This window comes from Bos javanicus, chromosome 5, assembly GCF_032452875.1.
Source record: "Bos javanicus breed banteng chromosome 5, ARS-OSU_banteng_1.0, whole genome shotgun sequence".
Classification (NCBI taxonomy): Eukaryota; Metazoa; Chordata; class Mammalia; order Artiodactyla; family Bovidae; genus Bos; species Bos javanicus.
In genome coordinates, this window is record NC_083872.1 from 57,278,091 (window position 1) to 57,301,003 (window position 22,913).

The 22,913-nt window shown below is 37.7% G+C and overlaps 1 protein-coding gene across 2 annotated transcripts; it reads left to right on the forward strand.

The window, feature by feature from the left end:
• Positions 1-36: 36 nt before the first annotated feature.
• Positions 37-21,536, forward strand: PTGES3 (prostaglandin E synthase 3). Of its 2 annotated transcripts, XM_061416817.1 has the most exons (8): positions 37-416; positions 15,269-15,382; positions 15,530-15,599; positions 16,151-16,249; positions 17,720-17,809; positions 19,195-19,257; positions 20,115-20,139; positions 20,371-21,536. In XM_061416817.1, coding segments are annotated over exons 1-8 (483 nt in total). In that variant the 5' UTR covers positions 37-414; the 3' UTR covers positions 20,391-21,536. The 2 variants fall into 2 exon arrangements, with proteins under 2 accessions (XP_061272801.1, XP_061272802.1); XM_061416818.1 differs by lacking the exon at positions 19,195-19,257 and having other exon boundaries at positions 70-416.
• Positions 21,537-22,913: the final 1,377 nt, after the last annotated feature.

Below are 22,913 nucleotides of genomic sequence, written 5' to 3' on the forward strand. Positions count from 1 at the left end.
CGCGAAGGAGCTGGGAGGCCCCGCCCTTTCCGTAGATATCTCTAGAAAGCCGCGCAGGACCCCGAAAACAAAGAGTGCGCACGCGCGGCGGCTAGGCCCGGGCATTTTGCTGCGTCACCAGCCGCCGCCCGGCCTCACCACCCCTCGCTTGCACGCACGCACGTTCATTCTCCGTCCTCGCGCCCCTTTTCCTACACTTTCCTCTTCTCTCCGACCGGAGGAGTCGCTCTCCCCGCGCGGTGCATTCTGGGGAGCCAGGTCGAGCCCGCCGCCGCCGTCGCTTGAGGAAAGCGAGAAGAGGCCGCGACTGGGGAGAAGACGCCGGAGTCGCCACCGGAGAGGAGTCGCCTGCCCAGGAGCTGCCGCCGGAGAGGCCCGCCAACCCGTTCGCCCGTCCCCCTGCCCCGTTTCACGATGTGAGTGCGATACCCCGCCGAGAGAAGGTCGTCCGGGAGGGAGGCCGAGGCCGCGCGGGGGGCTGCCGGGAAGCCGTCCCTTCCCCTCCCCCTCTTTCGGCCCCCTCGGCTTTCGTCCTCGGTGGAAATCGTTCTTGCCTGGGGGTGGGAGGTTCATTATCCTAGTTCCGGTTACCGTTGGCGGGTGGAGGACATTTTTCCTCCGATGTCCGCTTTCCCCACCTCTAAACTGGCCTTTGGCTTGCTTGTGCCGGAAATCCCACTTACCCCCCATCGGCCGGGCGGGCCGCTCCTAACTCTCGGTAACTTAGCCGTAGGCCTTAATCTCCCGTGAGCTTTTGACCACGCGGGCGCCCTGGAGGCGTGGACCCTCGTGGGCCTCTGCTCCGCTCCAGGGGCAGTTTGCCCCTGTCGCTCTGTGATGCTGGGACTAGGCCCGGGGCCAAGTGCACCTGCGGTGGGTGCTACCACGAGGCTGCTGGAGCTCGTCGTAGAGCACCACGCGGCCCTCCCCCGCGAGCGACAGGTACTTCTAGGCGACTGGAGGGAGGCCATACCTTCTTCGCAACTTAATTTCCCTCTCGGGTGTCGTGATTGCTTGAGTATGGTCTTTCCAGACTTCCTCCTGACTCCAGTCTCGCTAAGGGAGTGAAGGTTGCCAAAACTCAATCGTGTCCCTGGCAGCGAGGAATTACCATTGAGCGGGGAGTTCTGCACGTGTTGGAGTCGAGAAATACTTGTGGACATTTTCTGTGTTCTATGTTAAACTTTAGGCGAGCTTTCGTTATCCTAGCTTAATTTAAGGATGAAACAGGTATGTCACTACTTTGGCTCAAATTTGTTTATGTGAGGTGACTAGATACTTTAGAAATTTTATGATACAGGGAAACCTTGATGATTTTAACCAAATGATTTAACCAAAGTGGCACCGCCACTTTCAGCCTGTAAATTTTTCTCAGGGAAAGCTTTACCTTTTCAGATGTGAGAGTTTTTTGGCACTAAATGCTTCCTAAAAATTGCATATGGAGAGCAATTGAGGGGAACAGTTTTTATTCCTGGAAAAAATAATGCACTTTCAAGGGTTTTCTTAATAATGATTTTGAGGTGAGTATAGTTAGTTAGACATCTAAATGGATATGGAAAAAAACACCAGAGCTAGTTAACGATGGAAAATAAGCCTTGAGAAGAACGCGTGTATTATTGTAAATGTTAGAATTTGAAAGGATTCCTCCACCCCCAAAAGTATATAATAGATTTTAATCTACGTAGTTTGTGCTTTTACTCTTAAGAAATCCGTATTCCAGATAATGTACAAAGATTGTCAATTTTTAAAACTGTGAGAACATGAATCCTCACGTAAGGCATTACCAACTTTTAATAGGTTAAATGTAGCCAAGCAAATCTTTTCACGAAGAAATAGTACGTTGAATATGGTTTGAAATAGAAGCACTCTGGGAGGTCACATGAAATAGTTAAATAGGTAAGAGATATTAAGTATTTGTATTATAAATAAAGAACTCGGGAAAAGTGTAACAATCACTATTTCTAAAAGCAGTCTGTCTATAGTTAAGAATGCTACTTTCATAATGAGTGTTTTGAAGAGTCCAGGTAAATCTCATTCGTTGTAAGATAACTCCATATATACCCTCTAGCAAGTTCTCTAGGAGATCTTATTAATGACTGAATGAATTTACAAGATGAGTATTATGAGTCAGTTACTTGAGTTGGAAACGACTTTTTAGTAAGAGTCCTAGGAAGAATCTTGGCTGATGAGGGTTCATTTTGTTGATGTCTGCTGGAAACATTGTTTTAGTTGTGGAGAAAGACGTTTTTGCCGGACATCTCAAGGGTTTAGAGTCTGCTTTTTATCACTTCTTAGCTCTTCAGTCGTCATTCCCTAGATAAATTTCTTTCAAGTTTTTAAACTTTTGTCTAGTAGTTTATATAGAAGTGAAGTCGCTCAGTCGTGTCCGACTCTCGGACTGTAGCCTACCAACTCTCGGACTGTAGCCTACCAGGATTCCCCAGAACGGGAGTGGGTTGCTCTTTCCTTCTCCAAGGGATCTTCCCGACCCAGAGATCGAATCCAAGTCTCCCGCGTTGTAGGCAGACGCTTTACCGTCTGAGCCACCAGGGAAGTCATTCTCCTACCTTAGAGAATGCTGAAATTGAGGACCTCTCCTCTGTTTAAGACCCACACAAATCCCCCGCAGAGGGTGCTACTTTACTTTTTCTTTTTTAAGCTATTGTAGTTGGTTTTAAGTTGAACCTGTTAAGAGATGGCGTAAAATGTTTAGATTTGAGCTATTTGAAGTCATTCTTTCCAGTGTCTTTTACTTAAATTGTTACACTGTCCAGAAACTTACTGAGACTATTGTTACCGTTGGTTAACATCGTACTTACTTTGCCATCATTCAGCTTTGTAAGATTATTCCCAAAATAAAATCCATCTGTTTTCAATCTCCAAAACAAATGGTAATAATGACCATACAGCATATGGTTAATGTCTATAAGCTAAGAGTAACTGATGATGGCTTTTGTTCAGTGTTGATTTCCTAACCACTGTAACCTGGCAACTGGATTTTCTTTTCGTTTTTTTTTTTCTGTGTTTGCACTAGAAGGCAGTAGAAGCAAAGTGACAGGTGACTTGAGTGCAGACCTGTATGTATTGTTAAGATTTTCCTGTTGAATTGTGTTTAAAGATCTTCTAGAAGCTGTATCATTGTGGAGTCATAGGTGGTTAGTGATAATTGCATCCCAGGAAAAAATACCTTTGTAATATCAACTGTTTAGAATCAGTCTAGTTCTGAAACACTAAATTGAAAATTGCTGTATCTAGTGTATTTTAAAGTGTTGTTATTTGCTGTGTAGATTGGCAGTGATAGATTTTACATTTACAAGCTGACTTCCCCAGAACACCTTTGAACTTTTGGTTTTCCAGGAAGATGCCAATTCACCTGTGTTCTATTCCAGAGCCAAATAAAACGTTTTTTTTGTGGATTGTCTATGCAATAGTTGATCTTCTCATGTACCCATAATTGGTTGCTAGAAAGGGTTTATGTCAGGGCTCTTTCCACCTCACTATGCTTAATTGTCTTTGTTTACTGAAAGGATGTAAGTCACAGAGGTGTTTTTTTAAATTTTGAGTATTATTACAAGGTTTAGTTCTTCAACTATGATTTGAACCTAGAATTTCTGACAGAAATTTTTTTTCCCCTACTTTATGAAAAGGGAGAATAATTGTCCAAGTGGTCCTTGTATTTCCAATAAGGAAATGGCAACCCACTCCATTATTCTTGCCTGGAGAATCCCATGGACAGAGGAGCCTGCTGGGCTACAGTCCATGGGGTCGCAAAGAGTCGGACACGACTGAGCGACTTCACGATCACTAAACATGTCTGTAGCTCAGTTTTATTATCTAATATAACTGCTTCTATTAAAACCTTGCCACTTCCTGAGATATGAGGCTCTGAAATCTGTAATGGACGCAATGAGAGTGACCTTGCTTCAGTTTTATTTATATGAAGGAAAATTAAAAATTGTACCTGGTTTGACAATGTTAAAAGGGTATGTGCACAAAAGTGGGAAAGTCATAGAGTTGCTTGGAAGTAAGGCACTAAGTTGGGGCGGGAATAGTGTATTTAAGAACATATTCACTTTTATATTTTAAAGTGGTAATTACCAAAGAAAGGAACTAGCACAAAGGTTCATTGACCCCTTGGTGTCTTGGTAGTGTTTCTGTTTTTGTTGTTAACTGTTCTGGGGTTGGTTAGTTTTTTAATGGTGCTGCTAGACAGCCAAATGGCGTAACCTAGCAGTTCTATTTATGAGGTAGTTGGATCCAAACAACTTAAATGCTTTGTCCTAACAACCTCCTAACTCTTTGGAAAACTAATACACATAAATTGCAAGAAAAATGTAGTTTCTTGAATAACTATGGTTATTAATGGAAGGTGTCTGCTTTTTGGGCACTCTATCACTTGTTATACCTTGAAATCAGATTGGATACTTCCATCTCAATTCCGCATTGATTTTTTTGTTTGTTTGTGTTTGGTTTGTTGTGTTATTTTGTTAGTTTTAAATTAGAACAGCCTCCAGAAATCCAGCATTGCAAAGATGAAACTTAGTGGAGAAGAAGGATATAGTGCAATAATCTACTGTTGAAACTGAGCTACTTGGTATCTTGACTGAAGCTGAGTATCGCTGAATTCCTTTTAAATTTGAAATCTCCTGTGACAGCTCTGTAAATTCTCCCATAGAGCTGTGATCCACCTTGGCACCCAGTTTGGGAATCATTGGACTTACATGTATATTCAGATCACTTTTCCAGAAAGTTTTACATAGTAGTGCAACTGACATACAGAAGATCTGAAAATATGAGAAGGATATCGGGGTTTCTGTGAGCAAAGAATATGTGAAAGAGAGTTTGGTTTTAGATGTTTACAGGCAGGACTTTTGATAATACTTAACTAACTGGAACTGCTTTTTTTATTTTTTAGCAGAATATTCATGTTTCCATATCATTCCTCACTTGATACAAACTGAAATAGATTACCAGTTTCTTTTTTTGTAAATGATAGGCCAGTTTCCAGACTTAAAGTGTCAGTTATTCTGAACTTCTGTGACATCGTTTTTAAACTTTTTTTCTGTTTTCTCCTTAAAAAAAAATTTTTTTTTCCTTTAAAAATTTTTTTTATTTTTAATGTTTGTTTATTTGTTTGGCTGTGCCTGGTCTTAGTTCCAGCATGTGGGATCTAGTTCCCTGATCAGGGATGATAGAACCTGGGCCCCTTTGATTGGGAGCGTGGAGTCTTAGCCTCTGGACCACAGGGAAGTCCCTATAATTTTTCTAGATGTTTAAAAATAGTCTAGGTATATTAAAAATGAGTGATTCTAGTCTTTAAGAAGCTTTCCATTTACTAGAAATGTTTAGTTTATTCTCTAAACATAGAGTATATTTACTCCATTAAGTTCTACTTTAAAAAAAATTTAGTCTTCTGATTACTATTGTTGTATCTTAGAATTCAAAGTGATCTTTTAATTCAAACAAACATCATGTTCCATTAAAAATGAACTCATAGGGGACTGTCATTACTTCTGAATAAAGTATGTGAGGCTGTATGTCATAATGTATCTTACAGTTAAATACACAGATGAGTTACCTTTCAAAGTGCTACCCAACACAAGTATCTTATGGTGTATCACATATTTATGCTTTAAGAAAGATAAACCATAACTAGTAATGGATTTGAACCATCTACACCCATGTTTCATAGAAGACTTTTGGGCTAAATGTCATCCAACTTGAATGTGAGTTTTTTAAAGGCACAGGATTTTATCTCTGGACAGTTGTATCTAGACAGTTCCTGGTATTGTGCTCAATAAATACTTGTTTATTGAATAATATTCAAATTCTAGTCAGAATGGCTGCGATCCAAAAGTCTACAAATAATAAATGCTGGAGAGGGTGTGGAGAAAAGGGAACCCTCTTACACTGTTGGTGGGAATGCAAACTAGTACCGCCACTATGGAGAACAGTGTGGAGATTCCTTAAAAAACTGGAAATAGAACTGCCTTATGATCCAGCAATCCCACTGCTGGGCATACACACTGAGGAAACCAGAAGGGAAAGAGACACGTGTACCCCAATGTTCATCGCAGCACTGTTTATAATAGCCAGGACATGGAAGCAACCTAGATGTCCATCAGCAGATGAATGGATAAGAAAGCAGTGGTACATATACACAATGGAGTATTACTCAGCCATTAAAAAGAATACATTTGAATCAGTTCTAATGAGGTGGATGAAACTGGAGCCTATTATACAGAGTGAAGTAAGCCAGAAGGAAGAACATAAATACAGTATACTAACGCATATATATGGAATTTAGAAAGATGGTAACAATAACCTGGTGTACAAGACAGCAAAAGAGACTGATGTATGGAACAGTCTTATGGACTCTGTGGGAGAGGGAGAGGGTAGGAAGTTTTGGGAGAGTGACATTGAAACATGTAGAATATTATGTAAGAAACGAGTTGCCAGTCCAGGTTTGATGCGCGATACTGGATGCTCGGGGCTGGTGCACTGGGACGACCCAGAGGGATGGTGTGGGGAGGGAGGAGGGTTCAGGATGGGGAACACATGTATGCCTGTGGCGGATTCATTTTGATATTTGGCAAAACTAATACAATTATGTAAAGTTTAAAAATAAAATTAAAAAAAAAATAAAATAAATCTCTTAGCTATAAGGCTTGACTATGAGGTTCTTGACAGTGAAGGTTGGGACTAACTCAGATCTTCTACAGCTGGTCCTGTGTTCTGCTATATCACATCTTTGGTCAAATTCAGCTATATATCATATAGATTGAAAAGTAGATTGCTGGTCAGTAGTTGAAAGGTAAAGTTGGTGAGAGTCATCTATAGCTTTAGATTCTGTTAACTGAGACTTTGCTGTATTTGGGGAAATCTGGAAAAGAAGTACCACCAAATGAGTATATATCCTCAAATTACATTTGACTTGTTTGTGAGCCCTTTATTAGGGAAATGTTTATTTTGGGAATATTTATTAGTTATAATTTGATCAGACTGATCTTTCTCTTAATTAATTGAGTGGTATTACCATAGATTCTCTTTTAAGAGATTCTGCCCTTTTCTTCTCCCCTCCAATTTTTTTTTACATCCAAAGAAATTGGCCTTTCGGTAAAAAAGTAATACTTTAACTTTTTATGCTTGATTAATTTCTATATGTGCCCATCAGTTGAAGATAAAACCTAATACATTTTTTAATTTCTTATTTATTTTTATCTGTGCTGGGTCTTTGTTGCTGCATGGGTTTTTGTCTAGTTGCTACCAGTGGGAGGGCTGCTACCTAGTTGCAGTGCCTGAGGTTTTCCTTGCAGTGGCTTCACTTGTTGGGGAGCGTGGGCTGTAGGACACGTGGGCTTCATTAGTGGCACAAGGGCTCAGTAGTTGCGACTCTCAAGCTCTGGAGCACAGACTCAATAGAGTCTGCACAGGCTTAGTTGCTCTGTGGCACATGGGATCTTCCCAGACCAGGGATCAAACCCATTGGCAGGCAGATTCTTTACCACTGAGCCACAAGGGAAGCCCAGATTTATCTTTTCAAAATGTACTTACTACTTTGGCTGTGCCAGGTTTCAGTTGTGGCCACTTTGTGTCTTCAGTTTTCGTTGTGGCATGCAGGATCTTTAGTTGAGATGTGCGGTATCTAGTTCCCTGACTGGGAATTGAACCTGGGTCCCCTGCATTGGGAGCATGGACCACCAGGGAAGTCCCAAAACACATTTAACAATATTTGTTTTATCACAAAGATTCTTGTCATTTAGCATGTGCTCATATCACATTTTTCAAGCCCTTTAAGTACTTTTACAAAAGTAGAACATTTTTTGTTTTGTTTTTTGGCCAATCTGTACCGCATGCAGGATCCTGACCAAGGAAAGAACCCATGACCCCTGCATTGGGAAAATGGCATCTTAACCACTGGACCACTAGGGGAAGTCAGTGGTGCGTCCATTTTTTTTAAAGGGAGAAGTGCCCTTCCCTCAGAGCTCAGTGGTAAGAATTCGCCTGCAATGCAGGAGATGTGAGTTCCATCTCTAGGTTGGGAAGATCTTCTGAAGTAGAAAATGGCAACCCACTCTGATATTCTTGAATGGAAAATCATGAACAGAGGAGCCTGGTGGGCTGCAGTCTGTGGGGTTGCTAAAAAGTCTAGACATGATTGAGCAGCTAAGCAACATATGAATACTTAACAGCTGATTCATGTTGTAAGATAGAAACCAACACAACATTGTAAAGAATCATTCTCCAATTTAAAATAAGGAGAGAAGTGCTTATTGTTTTCATACAAACCATAGTTAAGATGCACCAGATTCTAGTATGTTAAAAGTAGTATTTGGGAACAAATGTGGTTTCCACTCTGTCATTCATTCTAAGACAAACTAAGAAATTTTAGTCAAAACTACAGAGGAGAATTTTAGGTAATGCAAATTTTAATTGCTCGAATTGACATAGCCCTAAATATTGAACTTGAAAATACTTGTCAGAAGAACTTGGAATGTCCCACTTCGGGGATTTTGGGTGGTGTTGTAATTAGTGACTTATTCACATAATGTATAAAGAGATGAAAAAAGTTTTGCATCTATGTTAGTATTAAAAAATGGATTAACAGACTTGAACGGTAGTGCGGGATTTTGCCAGGGTTTGTATAAGACTAGAGATAAATCCAACATAATTTAGATGGTAGAGTTTAAAATCAGCCTTTCTCTGGGTTAATAGGAAAAAGAGTGATGTGATATGATCCTCACAGAAGACAAAAAGGAATTTCATAAACACTTGGTTTGCCTTTCAAGTGAGTGAGTATGTGTGTCTGTTACTATTTAGGTTAAGGGTAGGATTTCCTCTCGTATTTTCTGATGGTTTAGATCGGGGTCACTTGGTAACTATTAGACTTTACAGGCCATAAGCATGAGTATCCCTGTCTCACATTCTTATTTTTGCAACTCTTAAATATTACAAAAGTTGGAACTTCCCTGGTGGCACAGTGGATAAGAATCCACCTGCCAGTGCAGGGGACATAGGTTCGGTCCCTGGTCCAGGAAGAATCCACATGCTGTGGAACAACTAAGCCTGTGCACCACAACTGCTGAGCCCATGCTCTGCAACAAAGAGTAGTCTCGCTCACCACAACTAGAGAAAGCCTGCACAAAGCAATGAAGACCCAGCACAACCAAAAGTAAATAATAATTTATTCACATATATATGCATATGTATATATATACACCAAATGGCTCCTGGGCCAACCTCTGATTTGGATCATTTGAGTTTGCTTGTATTATCTGGTAAATGATCGTATTAGTTTGTTAGGGCTGCCATAGCAAAGTACTAGAGGATGTGTGATTTAAACAGTAAAAATTTTTTCCTTACAATTCCGGAGGGTGGTTAGTTCAAGATCAAGGCGTCAGAAAGGTTGGTTTCTTTTGAAGCCTCTGCTGGGCTTGCAAATGGCCTTCATCTGTCTTCACAGGGTCTTCCCTTAAATGGTTCTAATCTTTTGTAAAAAATTAATTTATTTTTAAAATTAATTTTATTGAAGTACAGTGCAGTGTTTGTTTCTGCTGTACAGCACAGTGAATCAGTTACGTATACATATATCCTCTCTCTAGATTTCCTTTCCATTTAGGTCACCACAGTTCCCTGTGCTATTCAAAAGGTTCTCATTAGTTGTCAGTTTTATATATAGTAGTGTGTATATGTCAGTCCTAATCTCTCACTTCTTCCCACTCTTCCCTTCCCTGCTTGGTAACCATAAATTTGTTCTCTACATCTGACTCTCTCTGTGTTGCAAATAAGTTCTTGTGTACCATTTTTCTAGATTCCATATATAAGCGATATTATATGATACTTGTTTTTCTCTTTCTGACTTCCCTCTGTATGACAAACTCTAGGTCCATTCATGTCTCTACAAATGGTGTTATTCATTCCTTTCTACAACTGAGAGTAATATTTCATTGTATATACCTATCATATCTTCTTCACCCGTTCCTCTATGTATGGACATTTAGGTTGCTTCATTGTAGCTATTCTGATCTCCTATAAGGACATTAGTCATACTGCATTATGGCCCACTCTAAGACCTCATTTTATGTTAAAGACCCCGTCTCCAAATACAGTCACATGAGGTTTAGGACTTAACATAGGAATTTGGGGGTTTAGGACTTAAACATAGGAATTTGGGACACAATTCAGGCCATAACAATGATGTAAATCTAGATTACTGAATGTGAATTCAAGGAAAGAAGAAAGATCCTCCCAGATTCCATTGTCCTTGATATGAACAGAAACCGAAGAGTTTATGCACTTGGTTTTTGATAGAGCTGCCAGGTCACCAGTGGTGCTCCTCCTCCATTACTATAGGTTCTTAATGCATAACTCCACTTGAAGAAGGTACTGCTAAGTCACTTCAGTCATGTCCAACTCTGTGACCCCATAGACGCAGCCCAACGGGCTCCCCCATCCCTGGGATTTTCCAGGCAAGAACACGGGAGTGGGTTGCCATTTCCTTCTCCAATGCATGAAAGTGAAAAGTGAAAGTGAAGTCGCTCAGTCCGACTCTTAGCAACTTCATGGACTGCAGCCTACCAGGCTCCTCTGTCCATGGGATTTTCCAGGCAAGAGTACTGGAGTGGGGTTCCATTGCCTTCTCCGTGAAGAAGGTAAACACTCTACTTTAACACGGTAAACGGTGCTGTTAACTATTTCAGATTACGTTGTTCAATTGGCTGGAAAAGCGTGTTTACCAGTATTGAAATAGCCATTGGTAAACATGCTGGGAGAAGAATTCTCGTTAATCAGGTTAATTCAACATTGTAAGTCAACTTGGGCCAATAAAAATTCATTTTTTTAAAAAAATCTGGGTATTTGTTTTTAGCGATACTACTCCCCCCTCACCCCCCAAAACAGGAAAGAGAGAATACTACAATGAATTCTTCAGAAACCCATTATTCAGTCTCAACCTTTATCAGTACAGGGTTATTCTTATTTTATCTACCCCCCTCCCTTTTCCCCAGTGGATTTTATATTGAAGAAAATCCCAGACATGTTCCTTTAAATAAGGAACATCTGCAGTTTAGGTACCTTTGACAACAGGCAATTTTGTTTACCAAAACAACGATTACTAAAACTTGAGAATAAGTGACAATTGGACAATAAATCCTAGACACATTTTCTGGGCTGTAGCTATTGCAGTCTTTGTTGTTTTGTGTCTTAATTGAATGGAAAAGATTGATTTTTCTTTTTAAATAACACAGTTTCACAATTAGACTATGTTGCTCTAAAGAAACAAACCATTCTGTGTCAAAACCATTTAATATCATTTTTCTAAAGTGTGAAAATAATAAACCCGTCTACCCATAGCAGTTTGAACGTTTAGCAGGTCATTGCCACGTAGCTTTCTCTCTCCTCCTTTCCTTTCTTTAATTAATTTAAAGCAAGCCTCACGTACTTCTCTTTTAATCGAGTGGAGTTTTTTTTTTTCCTTTTGTAAAGCAGTGCCTTTCACACCTAACAAAACTACGAGCTTTCACGTTTTCTAATACTCTGTCCATATCTAGGACAGGTTTCCGTGGTTTCGGGAATCTTTTTTATATTCAGTTTGAATTGAGATGCATACCAGATTTACAGATTGTGCTTGTTCAATAGTTCTTAGGTCTCTTTTAATCTAGAACAGTTAGGTTCTAGATTGGAATGAATCATGTTGATCAAATCAGAAGGTAAATATCTGGTTGTCCCACTTTTGGTGATGCTGAGATCATAAATTCTTTATCTGCTGTTCATCTAATCATTACTCATGGTCCTATTTATTGATGAATACTGCCAAATCAGTATAAAAATTGAAAAATGGTGATTTTATTTTATTTTTTGTTTTTGCCCCTCACGTTTTATTCCATACCAGAGCTAGAATTCTGTAAGGAAGCTTCCTTCAGGAAATGGTCCTATTCAGGTATCATGAATAAAGATTCATAAAGGGGACTTCCCTGGTGGTCCAGTGGTAAAGAATCTCTGCCAATGCAGAGGACGTAGGTTCTATTGCTGATCTGGAAAGAGTCCACATGCCACAGGGCAGCTAAGCTTGTGTGTCAGAACTGCTGAGCCTGCATTCCACTAGAGCCAGAAGTGGAGCCTGCACACCCTAGAACTTGCACTCTGCAACAAGAGAAGTCTGAGCACTGCAACTAGAGAAAGCCTGAGAGCAACAGTGAAGACCCAGTGCAGCCAAAAATAAAATGTAAATGGATAAACAAAATTTAAACATTCATAAAGGGAAAACAGGATAGATGCCTGTTCTTTCTTCTTAGTTGCCTTTTTGTAAAGAATTGGAGCTGTGTCTCATCTTCTGGTGATCTAGAATTGTGGATAGTTTTTTAATATAAATTTGGAGTATTTATAGTCAGTGTATTTGGATCAATTTGCAATCATTCTTTCAAATTGTCACTGGCCAAGGAGAGAAACACCATACTTTTTTTGCCTCCAGTGGGCAAAACATTTTTATTTTTATTTATTTAAATTTTGGCTGTGCTGGGTCTTCGTTGTAGCATGTGGCCTCTTTGCTGTATGCAGGCTTCTTATTGGCAGAGCCCTGGGCTCAGTAATTGCAGTTAGTGGGCTTAGTTTCCCTGAGTCATATGGGATCTTCGTTTTCCAGCCAGGGCTCAACCCAAGTCCCCTTCAAAGGGAGATTCTCAACCACTGGATCATAGAGAAGTTCCAACATAATATTGACCAAAGAGGTATTAATTTGTTTAATTGTTTAGTTCCTAAGTCATGTTTGACACTCTGGACCACCATGGATTGTAGCCTGCCAGGCTCTGTCCATGGGATTTCCCAGGCAAGAATACTAAAGTGGGTTGTCAATTCCCTATTCAGGGCATCTTCCTAGCCCTGGGATCGAACCTGTGTCTCCTGCATTGGCAGGCAGGTTCGTTACCACTGAGCCATCTGGGAAGCCCAAACATTTGTTACCCAAACATTATTGACCAGAGATGTTAAATATTCACTTATATAACAAATTTCCAGCCACTGGTGTTTTTGCAAAAATTCCCTAGTCAATAATGAGTTAACAAGTACTAAATATTTTCCTTTAAAGAGCAAACATGGGGGGAATTCCTTCTCAGTCCAGGGATTAGGACTGCTGGTGCTTTCATTGTTGGAGGCCCATTTGATCTCTGGTTGGGAAACTAAGATCCCACAAGCTGCATAGAAAAGGCCAAACATATTACCACATATTGAGAAAGCTGTTTTGCCAAGAAAATGAACTAGAGGTAATGTGTGGCCTATTGGAACCTATTAATAAACTCCTAAATCATTTATTCTATGTACATTGACATGGTAACATTAGAAGTTGTGATTTTTATTTTTTTTAGTCCACAGAAGTTTGGTTCTTTTTCAAAGTGAAGTCGCTCAGTCATGTCCGACTGTTTGCAACCCCATGGACTGTAGTCTACCAGGATTCTTCATCCGTGGGATTTTCCAGGCAAGAGTACTGGAGTGGGTTGCCATTGTCTTCTCCAGGGGATCTTCCTGACCCAGGGATCGAACCTAGGTCTCCCACCTTGTAGGCAGACGCTTTACTGTCTGACCCACCAGGGAAGTCATAGACATTTTTCAAAGACGTTTTTAAATCCCACCCCAGTCTGCCAGTAGATGCCTAAAGAAATGATTTGTTGGTATTTCGGCTTTGGAAATCGCTGTTTATAATTTTTTTTTTTTTATATTTATTTGCTTGTGCTGGGTCTTAGTTGTGGCATGTGGGCTCCCTAGTTGCGGCTTGTGGAATCTAGTTCCCTGACCAGGGATCGGACCTGATCTCCTGCATGGGGAGCTTGGAGTCTCAGCCAGTGGACCACCAGGGAAGTCCCACCATTTATAACTTTTAATTTCAGAGCTGATATCAGTGTTCCAGAGTAGTGTGTGGCAACTAGTTTAACCATTACACAAGTGTAACCATTGTGTAAAAATATTAATGAGCTGTGGCTGTAACATTTTAGAACTTGAAACGGTTACACCTTAGGATTGGGAATTTTGGAAGCAAACAATTCGTTTGTGTTGAGTTGATTTATGAGTACTGTTTGACAATATAACTAATTTGTTTAAAAGTTCTGATTTGAAGTTTTGGGTTTATAGAAAAGTTTAAAAAATACAAATAATTCCTGTAACTTTGATTTTTAGGTGATCAAAGTGGGACATACTTATTGTTAAAAAGTAATTGCACCCAAAATGCAAAATAAATGGTTTTTTAAATAACTGTAACAGTTGAGATTGATATGGCTCTATTTCCTTTCTTTTCTCTTTCTGGCTCATGCTTTAGAGGCAAGTGCTGTTAATCTACCTGTTCTTTGTGTGCGCATGCCTGTGTGTGTGTATGCCTGTGTGTGTGTGTGTGTGTGTGTGTGTGTGAGAATTCTTGGAATTTTATGAGTGTGTATTTATCGAAGTAACCTGTCTTGGTCTTGAAGATAACAAAGAAAAATTTTATTTATCACATGTAATCTTGTGTGTGTGTGCACTCAGTATTGTCTGACTCTCTGTGACCCCATGGACTGTAGCCCACCAGGATTCTCTGTCCATGGGATTTTCCAGGCAGGAATACCGATTAGGTTGCCATTTCCTGTTTTAGGGGATCGTCCCTACCAAGGGATCAAACTCATGTCTCTTGCATCTCCTGCATTGGCAGGTGGATTCTTCACCATTAGCACCACCTGGGAAGCGCTTATAATCTTTACTGCCTGTTAATTAACCATATTTGACTGTATTTGCTTCTAGCAGATTTTTAGCTACATTCTAAAACATAATTTTTGATGGATGAGTAGAGCTTTAGGCAGAACTTTGAAATACTGTCATTTCTCATACTTCTAAAAAATTCCTCCCCCAGTTTCTTGAATTGTAAGTAGAAATGTTGCATACTGTATTTCATATGACAATGGATTAGTTCTTTTAAATCATGTGAAGTTGAATTTTTAAGAGCAGGGCTATAAAGAAGTAGCACACAAATTTTAACAGGGCTACCTAAATGGTTAACTCCATTGAACATTTTGGTCTTATGTTTTAAAATCCCTTCCTATGAGGGAACGGTATCATTGCATTTTAACCTGAAATGCACCTGTTAGGGGAAAAACATATTAATAGTTCACATTTGAAATTGTAATATACTCCCTCAAAATAATGCTCTGATGGTGAATAGAAGTATGTTACTTATATGCTAAATTTCGGAGGTTATGTAAATACCCACTTAGTGAACTTCAGCTTAACTTTGTCTAATTTTATCTCATTATAGGCAACCTGCTTCTGCAAAGTGGTACGATCGGAGGGACTATGTCTTCATTGAATTTTGTGTTGAAGACAGTAAAGATGTTAATGTAAATTTTGAAAAATCGAAACTTACATTCAGGTAAATTACCCTTTTTATATCATTGGATGAAATACTTGTTTCAGACAGCTTGAATAGCTTTGGTTTGCTTGTTTTGTGTTTTCTCTGAAGTTATTACTAATCTTTACCTCTTTGAAGAAACTCATTTTCCCCCTTTTTTTTGTACAGTTGTCTTGGAGGAAGTGATAATTTTAAACATTTAAATGAAATTGATCTTTTTCACTGTATTGATCCAAATGTAAGTAGTTTTGAAACTTTAATCCCGAAAAAAATTTAAATTTAAATTGTGAGGAAATGGACATAATTTAAATACTCATTTTAGAGATAAATAATAATTCTTAACAGTTCAGAGGCTAAAATATAATTGTATGGTTTGCATTGTTTTCCATCTTGTAACTGCTTCTCTGCATATTATTTTTGTTGTTATCAATGTTTGGACTCAGGACAGTACTGTATTTTTTAACCTTTTTAAAATTGCAGTGTAGTTAATATAAGGATGGTACTCTTGATGCTTGTCTTATTTAAGCATAGATGTAGCTAAGTATGTCCTATGCTTACACCATGTTTACTAATTTTTTTAAAACTTTTTATGCTATTCACCTTGTTCAGGGGAGGCAAAAAAAATGATATTTTTGCTATTGGATAGCTTATGAAATCTTTAGTAGCCTAGGGGATGTTTCAGGGTGTAGGGAAAGAAATAAGGAGGAAAGAAATGACAACAAGCAACTTTGTATCCTATATTGATACTAGAGAGTTACAGCAGTATTAAAACACTTGTTTTTGTTATAGGATTCCAAGCATAAAAGAACAGACAGATCGATTTTATGTTGTTTACGAAAAGGAGAATCTGGCCAGTCATGGCCAAGGTTAACAAAAGAAAGGGCAAAGGTAGGTTTCTTTTCCTTTTTTTGAAAGTTAGGTATTTTTAAATAATTAAAGATAAGTGACATCAAACTCAAAAGTTTCTGCCCAGCAAAGAAAATCACTAAGATGAAAAGACAACCTACTTAATGGGAAAATATATTTACAAATCATGTATCTGATAAAAGGTTAATATCTAATGTATATGAGGAACTCCTACAATTCGGCAACAACAATCCAGTTAAAAAAGGGGCAGACATCTGCTATACTCCAATATAAAATAAAAATTAAACAACAGAGGAACAGGTAGAGCAGTTCCCTGGTGACCTAGTGATTAGGATTCCAGGCTTTCATTGCCTTGGCCCAGGTTCATCACTAATTATTAGAGAAATGCAAATTAAAACCACAATGAGATATCATCTTCTGTTAGAATGGCTAATGTCAAGAAGGCCAATAAGAAATGCTGTTGTTGCGATTATAAACTGGTTTAGCCACTATGGAAAATAGTATGGAGATTCTCAAAAAATTAATAAGAGTAGAACTACCATATGATCTAGGCATTCCAGTTCTGGGTATTTATCTGAAGAATATGAAAACACTACCTGGAAAAAATGTGTGCCATCTCTATTCATTGCAGCAGTATTTAAAATAACCAAAATATGGAAGCAGCCAAAATATCCATTGATGAATGAATGATAAACCGGTGTGTGTGTGTCTGTTCAGTGGATTAGTAGTTAGCCATTTTAAAAGAATGAAATCTTGCCATTTGCAGCAACATGGATGGACCTTGAGGGTAATAAGTAAAATGAGTCAGAAGGAAAAAGACAAACCTAATTTTAAAAAATACAACAAACAAAACTAAAAGACACATACAGAGAACAGATTGATGATTACCAGCAGGGGAGGGGGAGTTGAAGGGGTAGGTAAGGGGTACAAGGAGTCAATTTTATAGTGACAGACAATAAGTGGACTTGGAAGGTAATCACTTTGTACTTGGAGATGTTGAGTGACAATGTTATACCCCTGGAACTGGTATTTTTAAAAATTGGTATGAGGAATCATAGTGTGTTTATTTCATGGCGTATTACTATTAAGGCCCTGTGTTCTATACGCTTTTCTCTACTTTGAAATGTATTAGTGTCAATACCGAGGGTGGTCAGAATAAGGTCAGTCACTAATTGATGCAGGCTCTTTTGCACTCAAGAGAAAGACTTAAAGGTATAAATTACTCAAATATCAGATGAGAGTATATCATGGTGGCATTTAAAAAATAGTAAGTTAATTATCTGAATTTGAATAGTTTCTATCAGTGAATTTTTTTAAAAAGGTTTCTGACAACTGAGACTTCATGAAACTATATTTACTAATATATATTGCATTTAACTTCTGATTTTTCTAGTCTATTCTTTTTTTGTGCTGATTCCATGCCTTGCTAGTGAGTATGAACCCCGTAATTCAATAATCTAATCAGAGGGTGATATTTGTATTGATCTATAGCTTAATTGGCTTAGTGTGGACTTTAATAATTGGAAAGACTGGGAAGATGATTCCGATGAAGACATGTCTAATTTTGATCGTTTCTCTGAGGTAAGTTCTTTTAAATGCATTCTTCCACCTCCCTCTCAGTACACTTATTTCTAGTCAGTTTAATTTGGTTTTAAAGGCCTAGTGATATGTAAGGACCTGCATTACTTTAGTTTCAAGACTGGTTTTTTATGAGTTTATAAAAACTAGTATTAAGTTCTAAAGTTGATGTGTAAGGGAAAAAAATAAACTCTATGGTCAGTACAACACAGCTAATTTTTACTGTTTCTTTGGGGGGAAAAAAAGAGTTAAAAAGTAAGTACCCAATTTCATGTATGCAGTTTCTTATTTACACATCTCTCACATGGCTCTGGCACCTGGATTTCAAAGGAGAGAAGGGAGAAATGATATTCATTGTCCTAAACTGCTACTCCTTACCTGTAGTAATTGGTCCCACCATTTACCCAGATGTGCATGTCACAACTTTTACCAATCTCCTAAGTAAACTCTTAAATGTATTCAGTTCTGCATGTTGCCATTGCATCTTGACATCTAGTATTGCACTTGGAGCCTTCTCAGTATTTTTCCTGCTCAAAGAAACTTAACCAGTATTTAATGTCTTCAGATGTAGGAAAACTCTTCACTAGTTACTCATATTATTTGAGAGTAGATGCTTAGGATTTTTATACTGAAAGGTTTTTGAGTCAGTATCTTTTTAAGACCCCTTCGAACTCTGAAGTTCAGGTAAGCATGTGTTTTTGAAGTTTCTTTTTTTTTTTTTTTTTGAAGTTTCATATGAATTATTTAGTCTGCTTATTTATACCTCTTTACGTAATGCAGTTCTTATTATTGGGCCCAGTTTATTTTAAGTATGTAAGAGTATTTTACACAGCCTATATGTTTTCTTTCAAGGATTATGTTTATTTTCTGTTTTCAACTTAGTTACTGTTGTTTAGCTGAATTCAGTATTTAGGCCTTTTATACAAACTAATAAGCCCAAAGGACTTTTTTTTTTAAGTTACCATTGATTCTTCACAATATTTAAAACTACAATGAGAATACCATAATACACACGCCACTTAGTTGAACATATAAAACTTTACAACTAAAAATAATCCCATTTTTAGTCACCAGAGGTACCTGCTATTCAGGATTATGGTATTTAGTTTCTGCATCATACATATGTATCTTGTTGGCTGAATTTTAAAAATTTCACTTTTCTTCAATGAGAACTTACTCTTAACTTCCTACTATAGTTTCAGGATTTTATATAATTACATAAAATCTACTTTTTCCAGAAAGGAAAGTACCTAACTAATCTATAGTTGAATTTTTTTTTAATTGGTGGAAATCTATGGCAGAGCTAAGGTTTATTCTGGAGTGTGCAACCTAATAATTAGGGCTTAATTTAACATCATTTTTAAAACTAATTTTTACACTTCGAATAGATGATGAACAACATGGGTGGTGATGAGGATGTAGATTTACCAGAAGTAGATGGAGCAGATGATGTAAGTCTATAAATTCTTTTCTATGTTTAATAAAATAGTAAGAAACAATGTATTTACAGGTTGTTTTATATAAATCAAGACTGCTTTTTTTTTTGCCATTGGTTGGTTTTTTTCCTAAAAAATACTACAGGGAAAACCAATTCTTTTAGAAGTGTTCATTTTAGAGGGATGGATACTTACTAGGAAACAGGTGTCCCATGGATCATTCTTAAAGGGACCAGATTTATAGTTCAGAATAATTATTGTACAGAGACATATGCCTTATTCAATTAACAGTTTAGGGAATATTTTGACAAAGTTAAACAGGTTTTAACAGCAGAATGGTCAGAGAGACATATAGTATACAGATGGATGTTGTGAATCTGTAAGGAGGATATAATGGTCCACTCTTCTCAACATTTTCCCACCTGGCATTCTGTTAACATCTTTAAGAAAGTTTTTCGATCTAGTTTGGAAAATATTTATTTAAATAGTTCAACAGTTAGGATTAGAGTTCATTGTCTTGTGTCATTCCAGTGGTCTTCATATTGAGCCATTTTTCTCTTGCATTAAATGCCAAGAGAGAAACCATTTTATAGAAAAATTCATTTTGATTAGTAGAAAGGAATTCAAAGGATGGGCTCAATTCCCTCCAAAAGGCACACATCTTATAGGAAGATATATCCTCAGCTGTACATACTGTTCATCTTAAATAAACCTGTTTTTAAGTCCATTGATAAGTTCATGAGATTAATGTAACCACATGTCTCTGCTACTTTGGTCAAAAGTATCGTGCTTCAACTTTAAGGCAGACTGTTCAGTTAGCGGAGAAACATTTTATCGCAATTTGGTTGAAATTTTTATTTCTCTTTCTGCAGGATTCACAAGACAGTGATGATGAAAGTAAGTATCTTTGTAAAAATAGATCTACACAGAGACATTTCACATCAAAAACCAAATTCTCAAAATAGAGAAGTTACTTGTTTAAAATTCTTAGATCCGTGATTATGGAAGATATGTGATTATTTCTTTATGGCCTCTTAACAAATAGCTAAAGCAAAAATTTGAATGATTCAAAGTTGTTGGGCTATTATCCTCTTGTAATTTATACTAATCTTTAAAAATTCTTTTCAGAAATGCCAGATCTGGAGTAAGGAATGTTGTCATCGCTGGATTTTGAGAAAGAAAAATAACTTCTCTGCAAGATTTCGTAATTGAGAGAATTCCTGAGTTGATAGCTCTAAAGGCAGATGCTGTATTTGCCTCCTTTAACCCATTTTTCAACCTGTTTGTTTTTTTTAAGGCTTCACTAAGGGTTGATATGTACCATTGTATGGGGCAGTTTTAAGTCAGCTAAGGCAATAACCTTGTGCATGAACATTTCCCAGATTTCCATGATGCTGTTGAGGTCCTAAGCAATTGACACAGCAGTTGTGATAAATAAAAATCTCACCTAAGTCTCCTTTACTCATAACTTAGATACTGACATGATAGGAAGCTCTCTGGCTTAGGGAAAGTAACTAAATTTTAGATTTTAGAACATGGACTCAAAGTGGCTGAAAGAATTGGTTGATACTTTAAACTGGTAACATGTTATTCCTCTGGCATATCCTTCAGGATTGTTCCACTAAAGTTTTATTTTTCAAAAAATTTACTTCACATTATTGTATGTAAGTGATCACTTGTCAGTGTTCCAGATGTATCTTAGCTAAAACTAGTGAATGCCCTAACTTAGATGGTTTTGAAGCCTGTACATTTGGTATTGTTTGACCCTTAAACTTTTACATCTCTTAGCATGGAGGACGAAGAAAGGCTGTACATTGTTGCTTGAGAGTCTGTACATTTAGACCAAATTTGTATTTGCACTGTCAGTATGGCAAATGAGTGGAAAAAAATGTTAATACACTATTGGATTTTTTTATTCCTTTTTTTTTTTTTTTTTTTGGATTCAGCTTGTACCTGGGCTGAAAACCTCAATTTATGTTCATGACAGTGAGGATTTTTTTTTAATGTCTACATTCTTTCTAATAAACTGTTGGAAGACTTCTTGGCTATCCTTTCAAGTGTCTGGTTTACTGTAATTTCATGTATTGCCATTTACTGGAATGGAGTTTTTATTTTTACTTGAGGAAGAATTTGGGAATATTCCTCTGGGGGAAACAAAGGCTTGCTATAATGTCACAGAAAACCTTTTAAAAGTGGATCTGTAATAGAAAATTGTAGATGCACTTTGCAACAGTTGGAAAAGAAAGTGTTGTGATTTGATTGAAATAAAACTAAATGTGTTGTCCTCCTCTAAATCTTTGAGCTTTCGCATTTTGGCACTTTTTATTCCTTCCAGCTTCTGTGTATTTGTCATAGCATAGAAATGCTTCATATTTCAGTACTTTCTCATGTCAGACACTAAGGACCTTTGTTACAGGCAGTGTTAAAGTGCTGGGGGCAGGGAATACAAAGATAAATCCTTTAGGTAATTGTATACTCGGGGAGCACATATCACAAGCTAAGCCTTGGGACAAATAGTGAAAAGAAACTTGGGAAATGGCAAATGTAGTAATAGGTATGGATAGAGTATTGTGGGGATTTAGAAGGAAAAACACAACCTTTTTTCTTTCCTTGTTAAGTATATAATTGTTCCAAATGATACTCAAAGCCATTTTCTTGAAATGGTACAAATAGAAAATCTTACTACTTAGAAAATCTTACTACTTAGAGACTGGGCAATCAACTCTTTTGTTATATTGGTCTTAATGAGACTGCAATTTTTCTTCAAAGCCTTAGTTTTTTCCACATTAGGTATATTTGGACTTCTGTCCTTCTAGAAGGTCTCCTTTCTCTGGAGCATGCCAGAGGTATCAGTATGATTAATAATATACTGCTTCATAGAAAACCTTTAAATTTTCAAAAAAAAAAAAAAACCCTCTAGTTATATTCTCGCAAAGAATTCTTTCTGTATGTTCTGGAAGTTAGAGTCATTAATGATTTATTGACTTAATGCCAGCCATTGGGCTACAGCATTAAAATATAGCATGATGGATTTCTAATTTCATCCTATTAAGATTTTTTCAAACCTGCTTTGTACTCAAATAGTATAGTGGGATTTCAGTAATCCTTATTGCTGTCAGGTATGAAGGCCTCTCAGTGGTATCTGACCCCTCTTTAAGTTAGAAGGATATCATGCCAAAAGGTGAATTCACAGGCCAAAACTTAAGGACTATTTGGCCTTGCATTGTAAATCTGAACCGTGGCTACTTTTGCCTTAAAAGAGTCACTGGGGAGAGGATCATTTGGTGAATTTAAGCTTGGATGAGGGAGATGGCATCTCTTTATTACCATTTGGCTATTGTGACATGTGATAAAGATGGCTCTCTTCAACTTCCTGAACTGTGAAGTTACTTTCTTCAAGGAAGAAAGGAAAGTGATTAGTTGCTACAGCTTACGTTTTATTTAGCCATTCAGTTCTGTGCAGGTTTTTTTTTCTATTTAGCAGGAGTTCTTTTGACGTGTGATAATGAACTTCACCTGTATGTGAATATCAGCTGCTGTTCCCCTTCACTCTCCCAGTATTGTACTACCCTTGAGAACATAAAGGCTGGGGAGGATAGGGTAGACAGGTTTGTGTAAGGCCTACTCTTAACTCCCAAATTATTTTACTCTGATAGGCTTCCATACTTGAT